At 33.8% G+C, this 17,760-nt stretch overlaps 1 protein-coding gene across 6 annotated transcripts in view; it reads left to right on the forward strand.

Moving 5' to 3' along the window:
• The window catches only part of GRIK2 (glutamate ionotropic receptor kainate type subunit 2), a 685,903-nt gene that overhangs the window by 230,308 nt on the left and 437,835 nt on the right, over positions 1-17,760 (forward strand). For all 6 annotated transcript variants that reach the window (XM_055391438.1, XM_055391439.2, XM_019030081.3 and 3 more), the window contains 2 exons: positions 3,068-3,235; positions 7,494-7,751. In XM_055391438.1, coding sequence (XP_055247413.1) covers positions 3,068-3,235; positions 7,494-7,751 — 426 coding nt within the window. The remainder of the gene's footprint in view (positions 1-3,067; positions 3,236-7,493; positions 7,752-17,760) is intronic.

A 17,760-nucleotide genomic window follows, 5' to 3' on the forward strand; every position in this document is an offset into this window, starting at 1 on the left:
TATATAAAATTTACTGTTCATTCATGATTTTTATCTTAATAAAGTCTCATTATTTTATTGTTTTCCAAAAAAGTATTTTTAAATAAAAATAATTATCAATTGCATTTATACTATCTAGTATGGTGAATCTACTTTTTTCTTCTTGGAACAATTACTAAGTTGGATGATAGTAAGACTTTCCGAATTTTTAAATAGAATTAAAAAGTTCTTTCTCCTCAATAGTTTGTAACACCAATCTAACTTTATTTGGAAACCAATTCTTTACTAGATTTTTTTCATCTCCTTCCACATACAAGGGGTAATAAGCTATTCATGATTTATCTCTTTTCTTTAGTTAACGTTGTTGGGTGGTTATATTTTGTCTTAAAAGGTTGCGTTATCTGGATGTTTTTGTTTATTACAAAATTTTAAACTCTGGCTTGGATTAATAAAATATAGCTATTTATTTTTTAATTTAAGGTGGAAAATGGGTTATCCTAAGGAAATAAAAAGATTTCTTTAAACATTCAAACTTGTGATAAATATGTAAACTTAAAGTGGAATTTGAATTATTATTTTAAAGATTGATAAAGAATAAGAAAGTTTCAATTCAGTATCATCAAATATTCAATATTATAACTGGGTAAAATATTGATCCAATATTATAAAATATGATCTTTATTGCATACTTTTATTACATAGAAACTACCATTTTGAACTGAAAAAAGTAGAAGACTCAGTTTTTTATTTTATTTGCCAGCAAGAAACCACTTAAGGCTTGCATTTCTATAATTTTCTCTTGATTTGTACTTGACTTTACAAGTACGTTACAATTAGTTAACTATTTTTCTGTTTCATATATAAGATCTTACATTTTTAGTTATGTCTTATTAAGTCATCTGATCTCACATTTTAGGAAGTTTTGTATATTTTGCCTGACTGAAATTTTGCAGAAAACTACTAGTTTGTAGTGGAAGGCAAGGGTTTTGAAGTCAGGCATGAGCAGATTCTACTAGTGGCTCTATCACTTGATAGCTATGTGATCTTTGACCAAAGGGGTAATTCCTGTAAAATAATGCTATTTTGGATGGCTTTGAAGGTTCATTGTGACCTCAAATACTTGTTGAGTGCTTACTCTGTGACAGCCACTCTAAATGTTTTGTACATGCTAACATTTATTCTTTATTGCAATTCTATGCAGTAACCTCCCTTGTCATTCTTTTTTCAGAGATGAGGCAGCTCAGACTGAGGTTTTAAGCAACTGCCCAAAATTATACAGATAGCAATTGGCAAATCCAGAATGTAAACCCAGTCTAGCTCCAAATAAATGTTATATATAAGGGTAGAGAGTAAAGAAGAATACCACTGTTCTTCTCCACATACACAGAAGGAATCTAGGTTGGTTCTTTATACCCATTAGACACATATAATTATTATCCTTTTGCTTAACATAAGTCACCAAAGACTTCAAATATATTGAGTGCCATTTCACAAGTTGATTGTTTTAGTAAGTACACCCTTAAATTGGTTAAAGTCCAGAATAAGAGAAATATTTCAAATGAATATGGTATCAAATAATATTTTTTATCTTGTTCCTGAATATAAATTTGCCTCACCCCTCTAGTCTATTCTGAGTCCTAATTCCTCATAGTTAGAGGAATTGTTACAACATTACGACTTCTTACTAATTTATAATAGGTAGTTTGCTAATAGTATAGTCACCTGACATTCATGTGTCAAAATATCTTTGATGAGGTATGAATTGCTAGATGTGGAATAGCTTATTCAAGAAAGTTTAATTTATGAATGACTGTACTGGGAGTACATGGTGTGAAATTTGAAAGGAAGAAAGATAAATGTTCTGCGTTTTTAAAGTACTCGTTTCCTAAGGACAGAGGTTGGAGGGGATTAGGAATCAGATGCTCCACCTTTTATTTCACTCTCCAAACCAACAATGATTCTTTTGGAGGCAAAGGCCTCAGTTGGGTCACTCCCAGCTAACGAGAGAGCAATGATATGTGAGAGAAGGAAGGCTGTGACAAGAGTGAGGGAACTGGAATGAGACAGAGCTGGTGGAAGGTCACAAATTGAAGGGACATATTTTAAAATTATACTCTATGGCCAAAATTATATACTACAGTTTTATTCATTGATTAAAGGAGTTGCATTGTTTTGGAGAGGCATCCTTCATAAATGTCAAGTGTCTTCTTAAAAGAGACTTAGAATAAAGCAACTAGCAAAAAGCTAACTCTCTTTTCTCGCAAGTAAGATGCTGAAATTTGCAAATAATTTGGGCTTTTAACACAATAAATGCACGGTGGCTCACTCCTGTAAATCCCAACAATTTGGGAGGCCAAGGCAGGCAGATCGCTTGAGCCCAGGAGTTTGAGACTAGCCTGGGCAATATAGTGAAACCCCGACTATACAAAAAATACAAAAATTAGCTGGAAATGATGGCACACGCCTGTAGTCTCAACTACTTGGGAGGCTGAGGTGAGAGGATCACCTGAGCCCAAGGAGGTCAAGGCTGCAGTGGGCTGTGATCGCTCCTCTGCACTCCAGCCTGGGCAACTGAGTGACTGTCTTAAAAAAGAAAAAAAAATTGTGCAAAAGAATTTTGATTTCTGAATGGAGACAGAATTTAGCACATTTTTTTCAATGCTTAATTTTATAGTATATATCAATGAAGAGTATTGATTATTCTGGAACTGTTTACAAATTTTGGGGGGATAAATTTCAGTACTTAAGTCAAGACCTCTCTATACCTAGGCCCTAAAATAAGTAATAACTAAAGAAAAAAAGTCCAAATCATATTTGTTTCATGTTAAATTTTGGCAGCAATACTAAGGCAATTTTACCAGTATGGCTGTGGCTAAAAGAGAATATCCCAAAGTTCATAAAGTAAGCACAAACCCCATGTACTTAAATCTCTCCCTCTCTCTCTCTTTCTTTCTCTCTCTCTCTCTCTCACACACACATGCAAATGCACTTGCACGTATATAAAAGTACAGAAAACTTCTGATATTTTCTTGTGAAATATTATGTTTATTCTTGTAAAATTTATGATTTTTCTCTTTCTTTTTGCCAGGTGGTATTTTTGAATATGTGGAATCTGGCCCAATGGGAGCTGAGGAACTTGCATTCAGATTTGCTGTGAACACAATTAACAGAAACAGAACATTGCTACCCAATACTACCCTTACCTATGATACCCAGAAGATAAACCTTTATGATAGCTTTGAAGCATCCAAGAAAGGTAATTGATAGATTTTTAACATCTTTGTTTCCTCGAAATCAAATTTCTAGGTATTCTTAAGAGATTTTTTTATTTTTCAACATACAGTTAATAAGTTGTTAGGAATATTTGCATGCAAAGATTTATTTTCAAAATGCATATAAATTTTATCAGAGAAGATAAAGTATAATTTCTATTGCAAAAAATCTGCTTATAACATGAAATACAATTACATCTGTTAGTGAAATTTTTTTTTCTGTTGATCCTTCCATCTTATTATTGAAGCATTCCTATTTTTAAGAACCCACAAATATAAAATTTATATGAGTGGATTTTACCAGTTTTGCAATCCATTCTTACATCTTTATTTGCATTATCTTTCAATCCCATTATATTATTACTGTGGTCTCAATTTATTGGCTACCTTGAAACTTACGTGGTTCTAAGTGACTTCAAAATGTCAGCATATATTGAAACTTAATTGGAAAATTTTAAACAACCATTAGTTTATGTATATTCCATGCTCATATTTTAACCATCTAATATTTCTTTTTGTAACTGAAAATAAATGGCTGATTATGTAAAAACTGAATTATATAAGGACATAATTAGAATACTTTATGAGTTGTATTTTTGTGTTATAACTGTTTTAAATGTCAAAAATATAGAAAAAGAATAAAAAGAAAAATAATTTGGTGGAATAAAAATTTAATATTTATATATGAAGGAAGGCAATAGAGAAAACTATTATTGAAGCATTTATTTTAACCAGACAGCTGTCAGTAGTAAATGTGTTTGAGAGGTGCTTCTATAGTCTTATGTGGGTGATCTTTTCTTATATATGTAGATAATCTTATAGTAGGTGATCTTTTCTTTTGCATAGTTAGCATTTATATAATAGGAATTAAATTTTATAATAAAGATTTTTCTCAAAGGAAAAGGCTTATAAAGTGTTTGTTCTAACATTATATTTTAAAACAATGTTTGCCTTTCTGTAATGCTAATATGGTTTTACTGTAGCTACCTTATATTGGTGGAAATGTACATAATTATTTATAATTCCAGGTTAGTGCAAATTGTTTAAGCTCATTAATATTAATGGTAGCTGACAAGGTACAGTATTTCTCGAGATGAAAGTATCCTTCTTTTCCCCCAGCAGCTAAGTAGTGTTTATCAAAGCCATATTTTGCATGCCCTTTGAATTCATATCTTTATGAATACAAATAAGTTTCCACATTTCAGAACCATGTCAGGTGATGAAAGGTTTTGAAGACTGAGAAAAAGGTTAAAGGTAACTGTGAAATATTACATTTGTCATCATAATTGCAAAATAAATCATTAATTCAAGACTATTACATTTGATTAGTGGCATAGTTCATGATTGTTTCCATTAGAAAGAAGAAGTTCTGCCTCTAATGAAAGCATTTTGATCAAAGAATATGGAGTATGAGTGCAGTATAGATAAAATATTAGTAGATTTCTTAATGGTGATTTCAAATGAACAGCATAAAAAAAACACAGGTTCGGATGTTCTCACAACAAACAGAGTACTATCCTGGGAATGCCCTAGCAAAATTATGAATTGATAAAGTCATGTGGTTTGACCAAAATATTATAAGAAATTTACAAGCTTTGTTACCGAATAAAAACTCACTGGGAATCAAATCCATCATTTCACTTTGGCTTGAAGCTAGGAAAAGCTGAAATAAGTGTATGAATAACTTTCTTTGTGAATGTCATGGTTTGGATTTTATCTTCTGAATCTCTTGTTTGTTGAGTTATTACTGCTTGGAGGACACAGCAATACATAAAAACATAATATAACAGCCAATATTTTTTTAACTTTATCAAGAAATGTATATATTGATAATATTGTTAATGATTAATTATAAAATAACTTTAGATATTTTAAAAATGTAATTATTTATCCAATGCAAGAAAATAATAAGAAATGAGATGTTACCTTCTGACATTTTATCTAATTTTTTTCTGTTATAGTTTTAATGGGTAGTATTGTTCTGCTCAATTAATAAATACTTTGATGTATTAGAGTTGAATTATTGTTTGAATCATATATTTTTAAATAACTCTTCTGATAACTGAAAGCTCTAATCTTGCTTGAAACACACTTAGAAACATTCTAAATAACTTAATTCAGTGTTTTTAGCTTTTCTTGGTTTGTGATTTGTCACAAACTTGGTGAAGGAAGATCATTTATCTTCAGTATATATGAATTAAAATCTCACGTTGAGTGAAAAATTCTAAAGTCTAGCCACCATTTATACTAATTTAGAATTCCACATGTTATTTAAAAAGTAAGAATCCATGTATTTTAAAACAATTTATTTAGATCATATTGATTTTTAAAGAATGTTTAAACAAGTGTTCTGACAATAATTTAATTATTAAATATTTCCATGCTTAATTCACCTATAATATTATATTTTATGCAGAAAACTGAGGGAAAATAGCAGAAATTTTCACACGGTAGAATAATAAACTATCCATTTTGGAGGAATTGAGTCTGAACACCTAATTTATGCCTAAAGCTCAGTAACAATCCTGCTCTGTCCTTTAAATATTTGCAGTGATGGGCAAACCATTGCCTCTTGGGGAAGACTATTTCATTTTTGAACATGGTTTACTTTTTTTTTTTTTTTTTGACACACAGTTTTGGTCTGGCACCCAGGTAGGCCAGCAGTGACACCATCATGGCTCACTGCAACCTCAATGTCCCAGGCTCAAGTGATCCTCCCACCTCAGCCTGCCAAGTAGCTAGGACTATAGGCACACAGCACCATGCCCAGCTGAATTTTTTTTTGTTTCTTTGTGTTTGTTTGTTTTTGTTTTTCTTTTTGTTTTAGTAGAGAGGAGGTCTCACTGTGTTGCCCAGGCAGGTCTCGAATTCCTCGTCTCAAGCGATCTTCCTGCATTGGCCTCCCAAAGTGCTGGGATTACAGGTGTGAACCATGGCATGAGGCCATATTTAGAATTAAAAATAATAGCCGGCTGTGGTGGCTCATGCCTGTAATCCCAGCATTTTGGGAGGCCGAGGCGGGTAGATCACGAGGTCAGGAGATCAAGATCATCCTGACTAACACGGTGAAACCCTGTCTCTACTAAAAATACAAAAAATTACCCAGGCTTGGTGGCACGTGCCTGTAGTCCCAGCTACTCGGGAGGCTGAGGCAGGAGAATCGCTTGAACCCGGGAGGCAAAGGTCGCAGTGAGCTGAGATCACACCACTGCACTCAAGCCTGGGCGACAGACTGAGACTCTATCTCAACAAAATAAATAATAAATAAATAAATAAATAATAATAAAGTGGGTAAAAATTCAGGGGAAGCTTCTATTTTTTTTCTAATTCCCCTTTGCCCATCAAGTGAAACAAACTTAAGCTTCTTTCACATGCCAGGTCTTCATATATTTAAAGATAAGTTTTGTGTTCCCAATAATTACTCACTTTCTAGGCCCAAGCTCGCTATTTGTGTCAGTGTGCCTTATAGAAAGTTCAGGTCATGGCACAGTCTATTTTAATCTGAATACCCTCTAGTTTGTTCATGCCTTTCTTAATTACTGTGGTTATTATTGATATGAATAAAATTTTCTGTGAGTAAATACAAACTTTAAAAAATAGAATAATAGAAAACACTTATAGCATCCAAAAGCCAAATATATAAAGATGACTGAGTACTTGTCTAATGACTTTGCTGTTTTTCTACTCAGTGAGACTGATCCATATGAAATCACTCTCTAAGAGCTATAGCAGGTTTTGTGTGGCTGAGTGTTCGCATAACCTGACCTGTATCATCAGATATGTGGAAATGTTCATCTGTGTGTGAGCATAGCTAATTGCACGAGTAAAGGGGGAACCACGTGGCTTTTGATTAAGAAATGGAAAATGTAAAAACTGTTCAGTGAATTTGAGAAGCTGCACTATTCCCTCATTCCCCTCATATAAACTAGTCTTCCAAAACAAGCACTGCCCCCTTAAATTAAAAAATATTCATCCTCTCTCTCCTTGCCTGTCTCCCTCCCCTGACATTATTTATAGAATTATTTGAACATTGAGCTGCAGGGTGAGTTAATTCCCTTGTAACAAACGGAAAATGTTCAGAGTCAGACAAAATTTTAAATTAGTGAAAAGTAGATATATATTTTTTAAAAACACAAATCTTTCTTGACAATGATACCTTTGGGGTTAAAATAATAATGTGGTATCTGCTGGCACACTGGCACCTCTCCTCTCATTATTGACAGACCTTTATCTCCTCTTCAGCCTGTGATCAGCTGTCTCTTGGGGTGGCTGCCATCTTCGGGCCTTCACACAGCTCATCAGCAAATGCAGTGCAGTCCATCTGCAATGCTCTGGGAGTTCCCCACATACAGACCCGCTGGAAGCACCAGGTGTCAGACAACAAAGATTCCTTCTATGTCAGTCTCTACCCAGACTTCTCTTCACTCAGCCGTGCCATTTTAGACCTGGTGCAGTTTTTCAAGTGGAAAACCGTCACGGTTGTGTATGATGACAGCACTGGTAAGAAAAATCAGTATCTTTTGGAGCTATGCTTTAAATATAGATAATTTTCTGAAGCCCATTCCAAGTTCTTATTGTATTCTTATGTGCTTTATTTTGAGTTTTGAAAATTGAACTAAGGGGTAGAAAGACAGAATCAAACACCAATTCCAATTTCACATATCCAAACAAAGAATACCTGTGTTGAATACTTCTTCTCTGTATTTGTAAAATAAGCATTTTTTTTCATTCCTGTGAAAGATCAGCTAGTTTGGTAGGTTGGATGAAGGATAGATGTAGTAAACAATATTATAGATAGATGGATAGATACACACACACATACATATACACATATACATACACACACACATATGTATATATATATTTAGAATTCCAGTCATTTAAAAAGTAAGAATACATGTATTCAAAAACAATTTATTCAAAACCAATATGGTCTAACAATTTAGATCATATTGAATAATGTGTTTGTGTGTGTGTGTGTGTCTGTGTGTGTGTGTGTGTGTGTGTGTGTGTGTACATAGATAGATAGATAGAGTCACTCTGTCGCCCAGGCTGGCATGCAAGGGTGCAATCTCAGCTTACTGCAACCTCTGCCTCCCAGGTTCAAGCGATTCTCCTGCCTCAGCTTCCCAAGTAGCTGGGATTACAGGCATACGCCACCACTTCTGGCTAATTTTTGTATTTTTAGTGGAGTCAGGGTTTCATCATGTTGGCCAGGCTGGTCTCGAACTCCTGACCTTAAATGATTCACCTGCCTTCGCTTCCCAAACTGCTGGGATTACAGGTGTGAGCCACTGGACCCATTTTGAAATATTTATTTAAAGAATTTTTCTGCTATGAAGTTTTTGCTAGGGTAGTTTCTCAAGGCAAAGCCTTGTGATGAGTCAGTGAAACTTGCCAAGAAATTCAGAATTATGCCTTACTATTTTATCTGGCTGTTTATGTGCAAAGAATGCATATAAAACATAACAAACTTTATAAGGCATGTTAAGGTTAGAAAAGTTTTTACTCATATGTGGAACAATATAATATTCACTGAAACACTCAAGTTTGTGGAACTGCTTTTGTGTAGATGTCATTTAGAGACTTAGAAAATAGAATTTACTAAATGATATTTATTTCAGTGAGTTAAAGGAATATTTTAATAAATATTTGCTAACTACAGGTTGTCTGCTTTCTTGTGTTAATGCATTTTATTATTTTTGCATACAAATGATTATCTTGAATTGTCAGTTAAAAACTAGTCTCAGAGAAATACAATAAAGTAACAAAAATGAAATTTTAGTTTTCATTGGAAGTTACATTGGTGAAGCAGCTGCATACTATTTTGCTTACTATAGAGTGATAATTAATTTTACTTTAAGATGTTTATCAACAATATAAACAGTGCTCTTTAAATTAGAACATAAAAACATTTTATTTTAGGACACTTCGCTATACTTTCATAATTACATTGAGATTGAATTTCATTTGAATTTAAATTCTCTCAAAGTATGCCAGGAGCACATTTTGTTCATGCATGCAGTATATAGAACTCTGTGCAGAAATTTGCCCACTTGCCAATAAAATTGGTCATCTGCAAATTGAGAGATAAGAACTCTTTCAAGGGAATAGGAAACTGGGAGCTACAGGATTAAAAAAAGGGAAAATAATTTCAAAAACATTTTCGTATAGATAAGAAAGAGTGAAATGCATCTAGATACAAATTAGAGTAATTTTGTTTTCTTATTTAAAATATGAAATATTTATAAATAATTAAAAATTAGGAATACATCATACATCATTAAGAGTCTTTAAAAATAAGTACGTTTGATCTCTTTTAGCTCAAATTAAACCTATTACATTTATTATATTGCGTTCTTCCTAAATCATTACTTCTTTGTCATTGGTAAAGTTCTGTGTTCCAATTTTGAATGTCAGGTTCTATATGAATGATTTCTGTGAGTATGTGTAATCAAATGATCCAAGGGATCCTCAGTTGCAAATTGGTCCACTTATGTTTATGGATGGTCATCTACAAAACTATATAAATATAGATACATGTGCATTGTTAATCTGTGGATTGTTTACTTCTCCATTCCTTCCTGATGTAATTCATGTATAGGTTGTCCAAACATCATATATCCTTATAATGTATACATTATATACATATGTGCATGCACACAGATATGTACATCATACATGTGATATTTTGTATTAATTATCATCCTTAAACTCCTCATAGGAAGAAGAAAATTGACAAGTATTCAAAATGTCTATAGACATATTACCCTTATTCACAATCCTACGTGTATGCACATGTGTGGCATTTTTATTTAATATATGTGGTTCTTAAGTGATTCACTAAATAGATAATGGGATTTGCAATCAGGTCCTACAATAATTTGGTAAAATACAGCCTCATGTAATTGATCTATTCCTGCTTTAAATTATATTCTCAATTATATCATTGAGGCAAATATAAATAGGGACACATGTATAGCTAGTTGATTATACACATTTAATGGAGTCCTGACCTCAAATTTATTAAAATGCTTACTGTTTAGTTACTCGTTACTATTTAAAGGAAACTTTGCCACTCCCTTGGCTTTGAAGGTGACATAGACAGTTGGATATTTGAAAGGTCTGATTAGTTAAGGGGTAATGCTAACTTAGAATTGTTACAGAATTATTCATAGAATAAATATGTCTTGAAATCCTCTGAAGAATAAAACATATTGCTGTTCCATTTTATGCAACATTTAATTCAATGAATTTTGATTATCAACTAATACATGCCAGGGAGAGTTATATGCCACGAAAGGAATTATATGCCACTAAAGGAAACAAAGGCCCAGCCCTTGTTGAGCTTCTAATCCCTATTGAGGGACATGTAATAACTCATATTTTTAATACTATTTGCAATGGGATAATTGCACTTGTAACTGACCAATTGTTGCCTCTTACTTTACAGCATTTTTGAGAACTTTGATTATTTAATATGATAGAACTGACTCGAAGGCAGAAAAGTCCCTTTGAAATGTATTTATAAATATATAGTAGACTTTTTGTCTTTTTGTTTATGTTTCAAAGTCTCAAGGTAGAATTTTTTTCAACTTTCATTTTAAAATCAGGGAGTGCATGTGCAGGTTTGTTACAAGGCTTTATTGCATGATGCTGAGCATTGGGTACAACTGAACCAATCACCCAATGAACATGGTATCCAATAGATAGTTTTTCAACCCTTAACCTCTTCTCTCCCTCCCCACGCTTGTAGTCTCCAGTGTCTATTTTTTCCTAAATTTATGTACATATGTACCAAATGTTTAGCTCCTACTTATAAATAAGAACATGCAGTATTTGGTTTTCTGTTCCTCCGTAATTCACTTAGGATAATGGCTTTCAGCTACATCCATGTTGCTGCAAAGAACATAATTTTGTTCTTTTTTATGGCTGCATAGTATTCCACGGTGTATATGTACCACATTTTCTTTATTCAATCCACAATTGATGGGCATCTTGGTTGATTCCATGTCTTTGCTGTTGTGAATAGTGCTGCAATGAACATATGCATGCATGTGTCTATTTGATAGAATCATGTATTTTCCTTTGTGTATATACCCAGTAATGGTATTGCTGAGTCAAATGTCATTCTATGTTTAGCTCTTTGAAAAATCTCCAAACTTCTTTCTACAACAGCTGAACTAATTTACATTCCCACCAAACTGTACAAGCATTCCTTTTTCTCTGCAACCTCACCAACATTTATTTTTTTGACTTCTTAATAATAGCCGTTCAGATTAGTGTGAAATGGTATCTCATTGAGGTTTTGTTTTGCATTTCTCTGATGATTAGTGATGCTGAACGTTTCTTTCATATGTTTGTTGGCTGCATGTACATCTTCTTTTGAGGAGTATCTGTTCATGTCCTTTGCTTTCTTTTTTAATGGGGTTGTTTGTTTTTTGCTTGTTGATTTATTTCAGTTTCTTATAGGTTCTGGGTATTAGACCTTTGCTTGATGCATAGTTTGTGAATATTTGCAAGGTATAGTTTTAATGATAGAATTCAGCAAAGAGAATTTGTCAGCTTCTCAAAAGACCAAGATGACTATTTGATGATGTGATAGGAAATTTGATTATAGCTTGGGCTGTGAACTGAAATGGGAAAAACTCCACCTCATACACAATAAAATAAACATTACTGTCTTTATGATGGACTTATGTATCTGCTTTTACTGCAAAACACACATGTGCTTTTTTTCACATATTTCCTTTTTCCTTTCCATATTTATTTATTATGTATGCTGTTGCTCCCATTTGTATTCATTTCTTTTTTGTTGTGTTGTCCAGTTTGATACATGATAATTATACTTTCATCCAGTCTTTGTTCCCACCCCCAAAACAGATGGGATGATAAATGAAATATAGTGCTGGAATAGGATAAATTCTTAAAATGATGTTAACAGGAGCTATTTATTTTTTACGATAATTAGCATTTGTTGTTGTCATGGATGAATGCTTTTAAACACCCTGAAAGTCTGTTATAGCTCTGAATGATGTCCAAAAATGATGGAAAAGAATTGGCTTCAGAAACAAAGCTGTGTTTCTGTCAGTCATTTTGGAACATATGATTCATTTTAAATATAAACTAAAAATAAGTTGGCTGGATGACAGCTTGTAAGCAATTCCAGAATAAGTTGTTCATATTTGCTTTAAAATCCCTGTGTTTCATCTTTGTTTATAGATCAGCAGTCCATTAACAAAAAAACTCTGGACTGGTAAACAGAAGCATGGGATTCTATTCCCAGTTTTGCTACTAAATTACTGATACAACTTCAGAAAAGACAAGAAGGGAATGGAAATGCCTGCAGAAATGAGCTATAATGCACTATGAATTGACATTGTGTTAGTTGCTGTCACGTAAACTATTTCACTTAATCTTCAAAACAATTCTGTGTGTCCCAAAGGAAACAGGTGATCATGACATCATACCTGTTATCTCCAGTGACTGGCTCTTCTGCTCATCAGAGCCTAAACCAGAAACATGCACATCTTCCTTGATTCTTTTCTTTTTTTGGCTCGACAACAATCGGTTGTCAATTCTATACTTGCATGATCTCTCAAATCTTTTATTTTTTTCCTACCCTCTACCACTTCTTAGGTCAAAATCACCTCCCTCTGTCAGCTGGATGATTAACAGCCTTCTAACTGGTCTCCCTTTTTCTAGTCTCTCCATTGCAGTTAGTGTAATTTTTTAAAAAAATGCAATTCTGATCTATTTCCCTCTTAATAGCTTCTCATTCCTCTAAGGCATTTTTAAGAAGATTTACAGTGCTTAGTGTGATGTAGCCCCTATACTTGTCCAGTGATATTTGAGTCCAAATCCCCCACTAATTTATTTCAAATTGAGCCAGTAGACACCTTTTAGTTGTTGAAAATAATATTCTGTTTACCTGGAAAGCTCTCTTTCTGATCCTATTCCTCCTAGCCACGAAGTGCACACGTACATGTGCACATTTGCGCAAACACACTCAGGCATACCATCTGGCTTTGGTGTCACAAAGAAAGGCTGCCCTGACCCCTGCTTTCAAGTCTGGAATAGGTCTCTCCAAACACATCCCAAAGGACCATGGAAATGCCCATGACCATCCCCACCCCCATGAGAACTCTTATCACACTCTGAATGGCTTTTCTTGGGTGGATCTTCTACTGGATCAACCACACATCTGAGCAGGGTGAACCCTAAGGCTGCTCACTGTTTTATCACCAGCATCTAGAATGTTCCCTGGTTGTGGAAGTACCTTAATACTTCTTAATAATAGGAAGATGTGTTATATTCATTTTTAAGCAAGATAATTCCAATGAGTTAAGTATTCTGCCAAAGTCAAATTTGGTTAAGTAGCCTTTAACTACTTGCCATGGAATAAATAGATTCAGCCATAACTGAATATATGGACATGACTCTTTTATGATTTCAAAAATTTTATAAGAAAGCTCGAGTGAATTGTGTTTCTTTGATTTCAACTGCAGTTAAACATATATATGTGTGTATATATGTATTCTTATTTGAACAATTATTTATTAAATTTCTGTATACCAGCTGCTATCTTAGGCAGAGGGGACAAGAATTATAGATAAACCTTTGACCTTCTCCATGGGCTCAGAGTAGAGTAAGTTAGGAGAGAATAACACTACACTCTAGTGTAACAAGTGCACAGAGAGGCAAGAAAACAGCATCATGACATCTCAGGAGAAGAAGGGCTCAGGAGAAGAAGCTGCCTGGGAAGGATGAAGAAGAGTTTTAGAGAAAGTGACGTTATAAAATTATCGTGAAGGATAAGTAAAATGCTGCAACTGGAGAAGAGTCTACAGTGTGCAACATGTGTACATGTGAAGATGACTGAGGGAGCCAGTTTGTTAGGAAATTGCAAGCACTTCATTATGACTGAGTAACAGAGACAAGGAAGATGAGGAATGATCAATGGCTTTTAGAAAAAGCTAGCATAGGAGAGATCACAGAGAGCTTTGTACTACCAAGTCCACCTTTTCTTGCCCACCCTGCCCTGGAATCTACATGGTTATAGCAATATCAGTGATGTTTGTGTGATGTGAGCCTGCTTTCAAACCACCACGGAATGCCTCAAAAATTGGCATATATCCATTCACCTTTTTCCTGGAAACTCAGAAAAAGACACAGAGGGCCATCTGTCAGCCTAGGCTATTGTGGTTACTACGGTCTTTGGTATCAGGACATTCTAGACTGAAATCCTGACCCTGTCGTGTAGTTTTTAGCAAGGGATTTGACCACTAACAGTCTGAGAGTTGATGCATGTATAAGGTGAGGATAATATGTATCATACTTCACAGGATTGTTGTCGTGTAAAGTGCCTCATAGAGGAAACAACAACAATTTAAAACTTTCAACTATATAAATGCTATGGGCCATGTGCCATTTTTCTTCACTAAACTCTATGATAAAGAAATTATTAATATCACAATTTTTGAAATTGATACATGTTTATTATAGGAAATTCAGGAACTACAATAAAGTTTAATAAAAATAAGATAAAATAATCAAGATTTTTTGCTATCAAGTTAATCATTTTAGATTTCTTTCTAGTCTGTTTCTCTACAAATACACATACACATACACACAAAGAGCATATCATTTAGAGTTCTGGGAAAGAAACAGAAGAAACACGTAGCTTGTAATCCCACTGTTTTAATATGAGAAAACTTAGGTGCAGTGAGTTGACGTAATTTGCCCAAGGTTACATAGCACATAAGTGATAGATCTGGGTTTTGAAACTAGGCAGTCAACTTTAGAATCTACTCTGTTAAATACTGTCACATGATGTTAGTTGTTGTTTTATTTTGTGGGGTTTTTTTTGGCTCTTTTTAAAAATCATTATTTTAAGCAAGATAATGGCAAGATTAGAACTATTTTTGGTAATGGCTTTCTGACTGCAGTGTGTAGAATGTGTTGGGGATATGAGATATGGAGAGCAATAGGGCAACACTGGAAGCAGGAGAATTCCTGAATTAGCCAAGTTGAAAGAGATGACAGTTTCAATTAAGAAGATTTTGATGGAATAATGTTGACATGAAGAATTCTAAGAGGACTTAGGAGATACAGATTGTAGAATTTAGTAAGTGGATGCCGGGAAGGAGTGATGAAGACAGGAAATAAGAATTACTCTATGTTCCTAGTTGGGGATACTAATCAGTGGCACATTTACCTAGAAGGGGAAAACAAGAAAAACAGCTTCAAGAGAGAAGATGATGTCTGCTTCTTAACATATGAAGTTTGAAACATCTATGAAATATTCACTTGCTATCATTCAGTGGTATTGTATGTATCATAAATTCATCTTAAAAATAGGAACTTGGTCTGGGCAGGCATATAATGCTTCCATTGGCATTTTGCTGTGCCCTTCATTTGAACTTCTTTGTAGTATTAGGAAATGAAGAAAATCAACAAAAAACAATGAAATAAAAATAGGGTGATAGTACAAAAGAAATGAGTTAGTGGGTGGGCAGCCATGGAGATAAATATAGACATGAGAAGAGCTTACAGACAGAATGTACATTCTTTTCATTAGTGAAGGAAAAGCAGTAATATTTTTAGAAATAGTAATATTTACCAAATTGAGCCTAGACTAATTTCTATGATATGATCACAGGAAAAAAAAAAAGCCAAAGCTTTTATCTTAAGCAAAAACAAAAACACTTTCTTAAAACGCTAACTTTATTCATTTGGATGAAGTATACTTATAGACTGCTTTAGATACATTTTTGTGTGCTTTTGGAGTTAGCATAATATAATGGAAAGTCAATTAATAGTGAAAACTCATTTTCTCTCGCACGTATATTTAAATAGGATAAAATAAAATTAAAGTTAATATAAAAATGTATATTCCTGGAAGACACTAATTTTTGAATAAGATAATTTTTATATTATCAAGCATGCAATCAAATAATTTCAATTTTATTTTAGGGAGTGGGGTAATTTGGATCTCAGATGATTATATGTTGTACATTTTAAATACAAGCTTCAAGTGCTGTGTTCTCTAATTCCAAGTGCAAATACAATTAGCAATTATGAGTTACACTTAATTATTTGGATATACTTGATTACATAGCTTGGTGTAGTAGTATTTCCACACAGTTGGTTATGCTTGAACTTATTTTTTTATTCCTATTTAAGCAATCATTAAAATTTTTTTAGAAAAAAATTAACTCAAGATGGATTAAAGACTTAAACATAAGACCAAAAACCCTAAAAACCCTAGAAGAAAACCTAGGCAATACCTTTCAGGACATAGGCATGGGCAAAGACTTCATGACTAAAACACCAAAAGCAATGGCAACAGAAGCCAAGATTGACTAACGGGATCTAATTAAACTAAACAGCTTCTGCACAGCAAAAGAAACTATCATCAGAGTGAACAGGCAACCTAGAGAATGGGAGAAAATTTTTGCAATCTATCCATCTGAAAAAGGGCTAATATCCAGAATCTATGAGGAACTTAACCAAATTTACAAGAAAAAAAAACCCTATCAAAAAGTGGGTGAAGGATATGAACAGACATTTCTCAGAAGAAGACATTTTTGTGGCCAACAAACATATGAAAAAAAGCTCATCATCACTGGTCATTAGAGAAATGCAAATCAAAACCACAATGAGATACCATCTCACACCAATTAGAATAGCAATCATTAAAAAGTCGGGAAACAACAGATGCTGGAGAGGATGTGGAGAAATAGCAATGCTTTTACACTGTTGGTAGGAGTGTAAATTAGTTCAACCATTGTGGAAGACAGTGTGGTGATTCCTCAACGATCTAGAACCAGAAATACCATTTGACCCAGTAATCCCATTACTGGGTATATACCCAAAGGATTATACATCATTCTACTATAAAGACACATGCACACGTATGTTTATTGCAGAACTGTTCACAATAGCAAAGATGGAATCAACCCAAATGCCCATCAATAATAGACCGGATAAAGAAAATGTGGCACATATACACCATGGAATGCTATGCAGCCATAAAAAAAAAGGATGAGTTCATGTCCTTTGCAGGGTCATAGATGAAGCTGGAAACCATCATTCTCAGCAAACTAACACAAGAACAGAAAACCAAACACCACATGTTCTCAATCATAAGTGGGAGTTGAATGATGAGAACACATGGACACAGAGGGGGCACGTCACACACTGGGGCCTGTCAGGGGGTGAGGGAGTAGGAGAGGGATAGCATTAGGAGAAACTCCTAAGGTAGATGACGGCTTGATGGGTGCAGCAAACCACCATGGCACATGTATACCTATGTAACATACCTGCATGTTCTGCACATGTACCCCATAACTTAAAGTATAATAAAAAAAAAAAAAGAAAATTATTTCTTGGGTTCTGATTAAATAATAGTGAATATTTACAAATATGTTTATAGGACTAATTCTCAAGTTTTAAAACCTTTAAAATATATGCCAACACTGAAAGACAAAAATCAAATTTTGAATCT

Source organism: Gorilla gorilla, chromosome 5, assembly GCF_029281585.2.
Source record: "Gorilla gorilla gorilla isolate KB3781 chromosome 5, NHGRI_mGorGor1-v2.1_pri, whole genome shotgun sequence".
Lineage (NCBI taxonomy): Eukaryota > Metazoa > Chordata > Mammalia > Primates > Hominidae > Gorilla > Gorilla gorilla.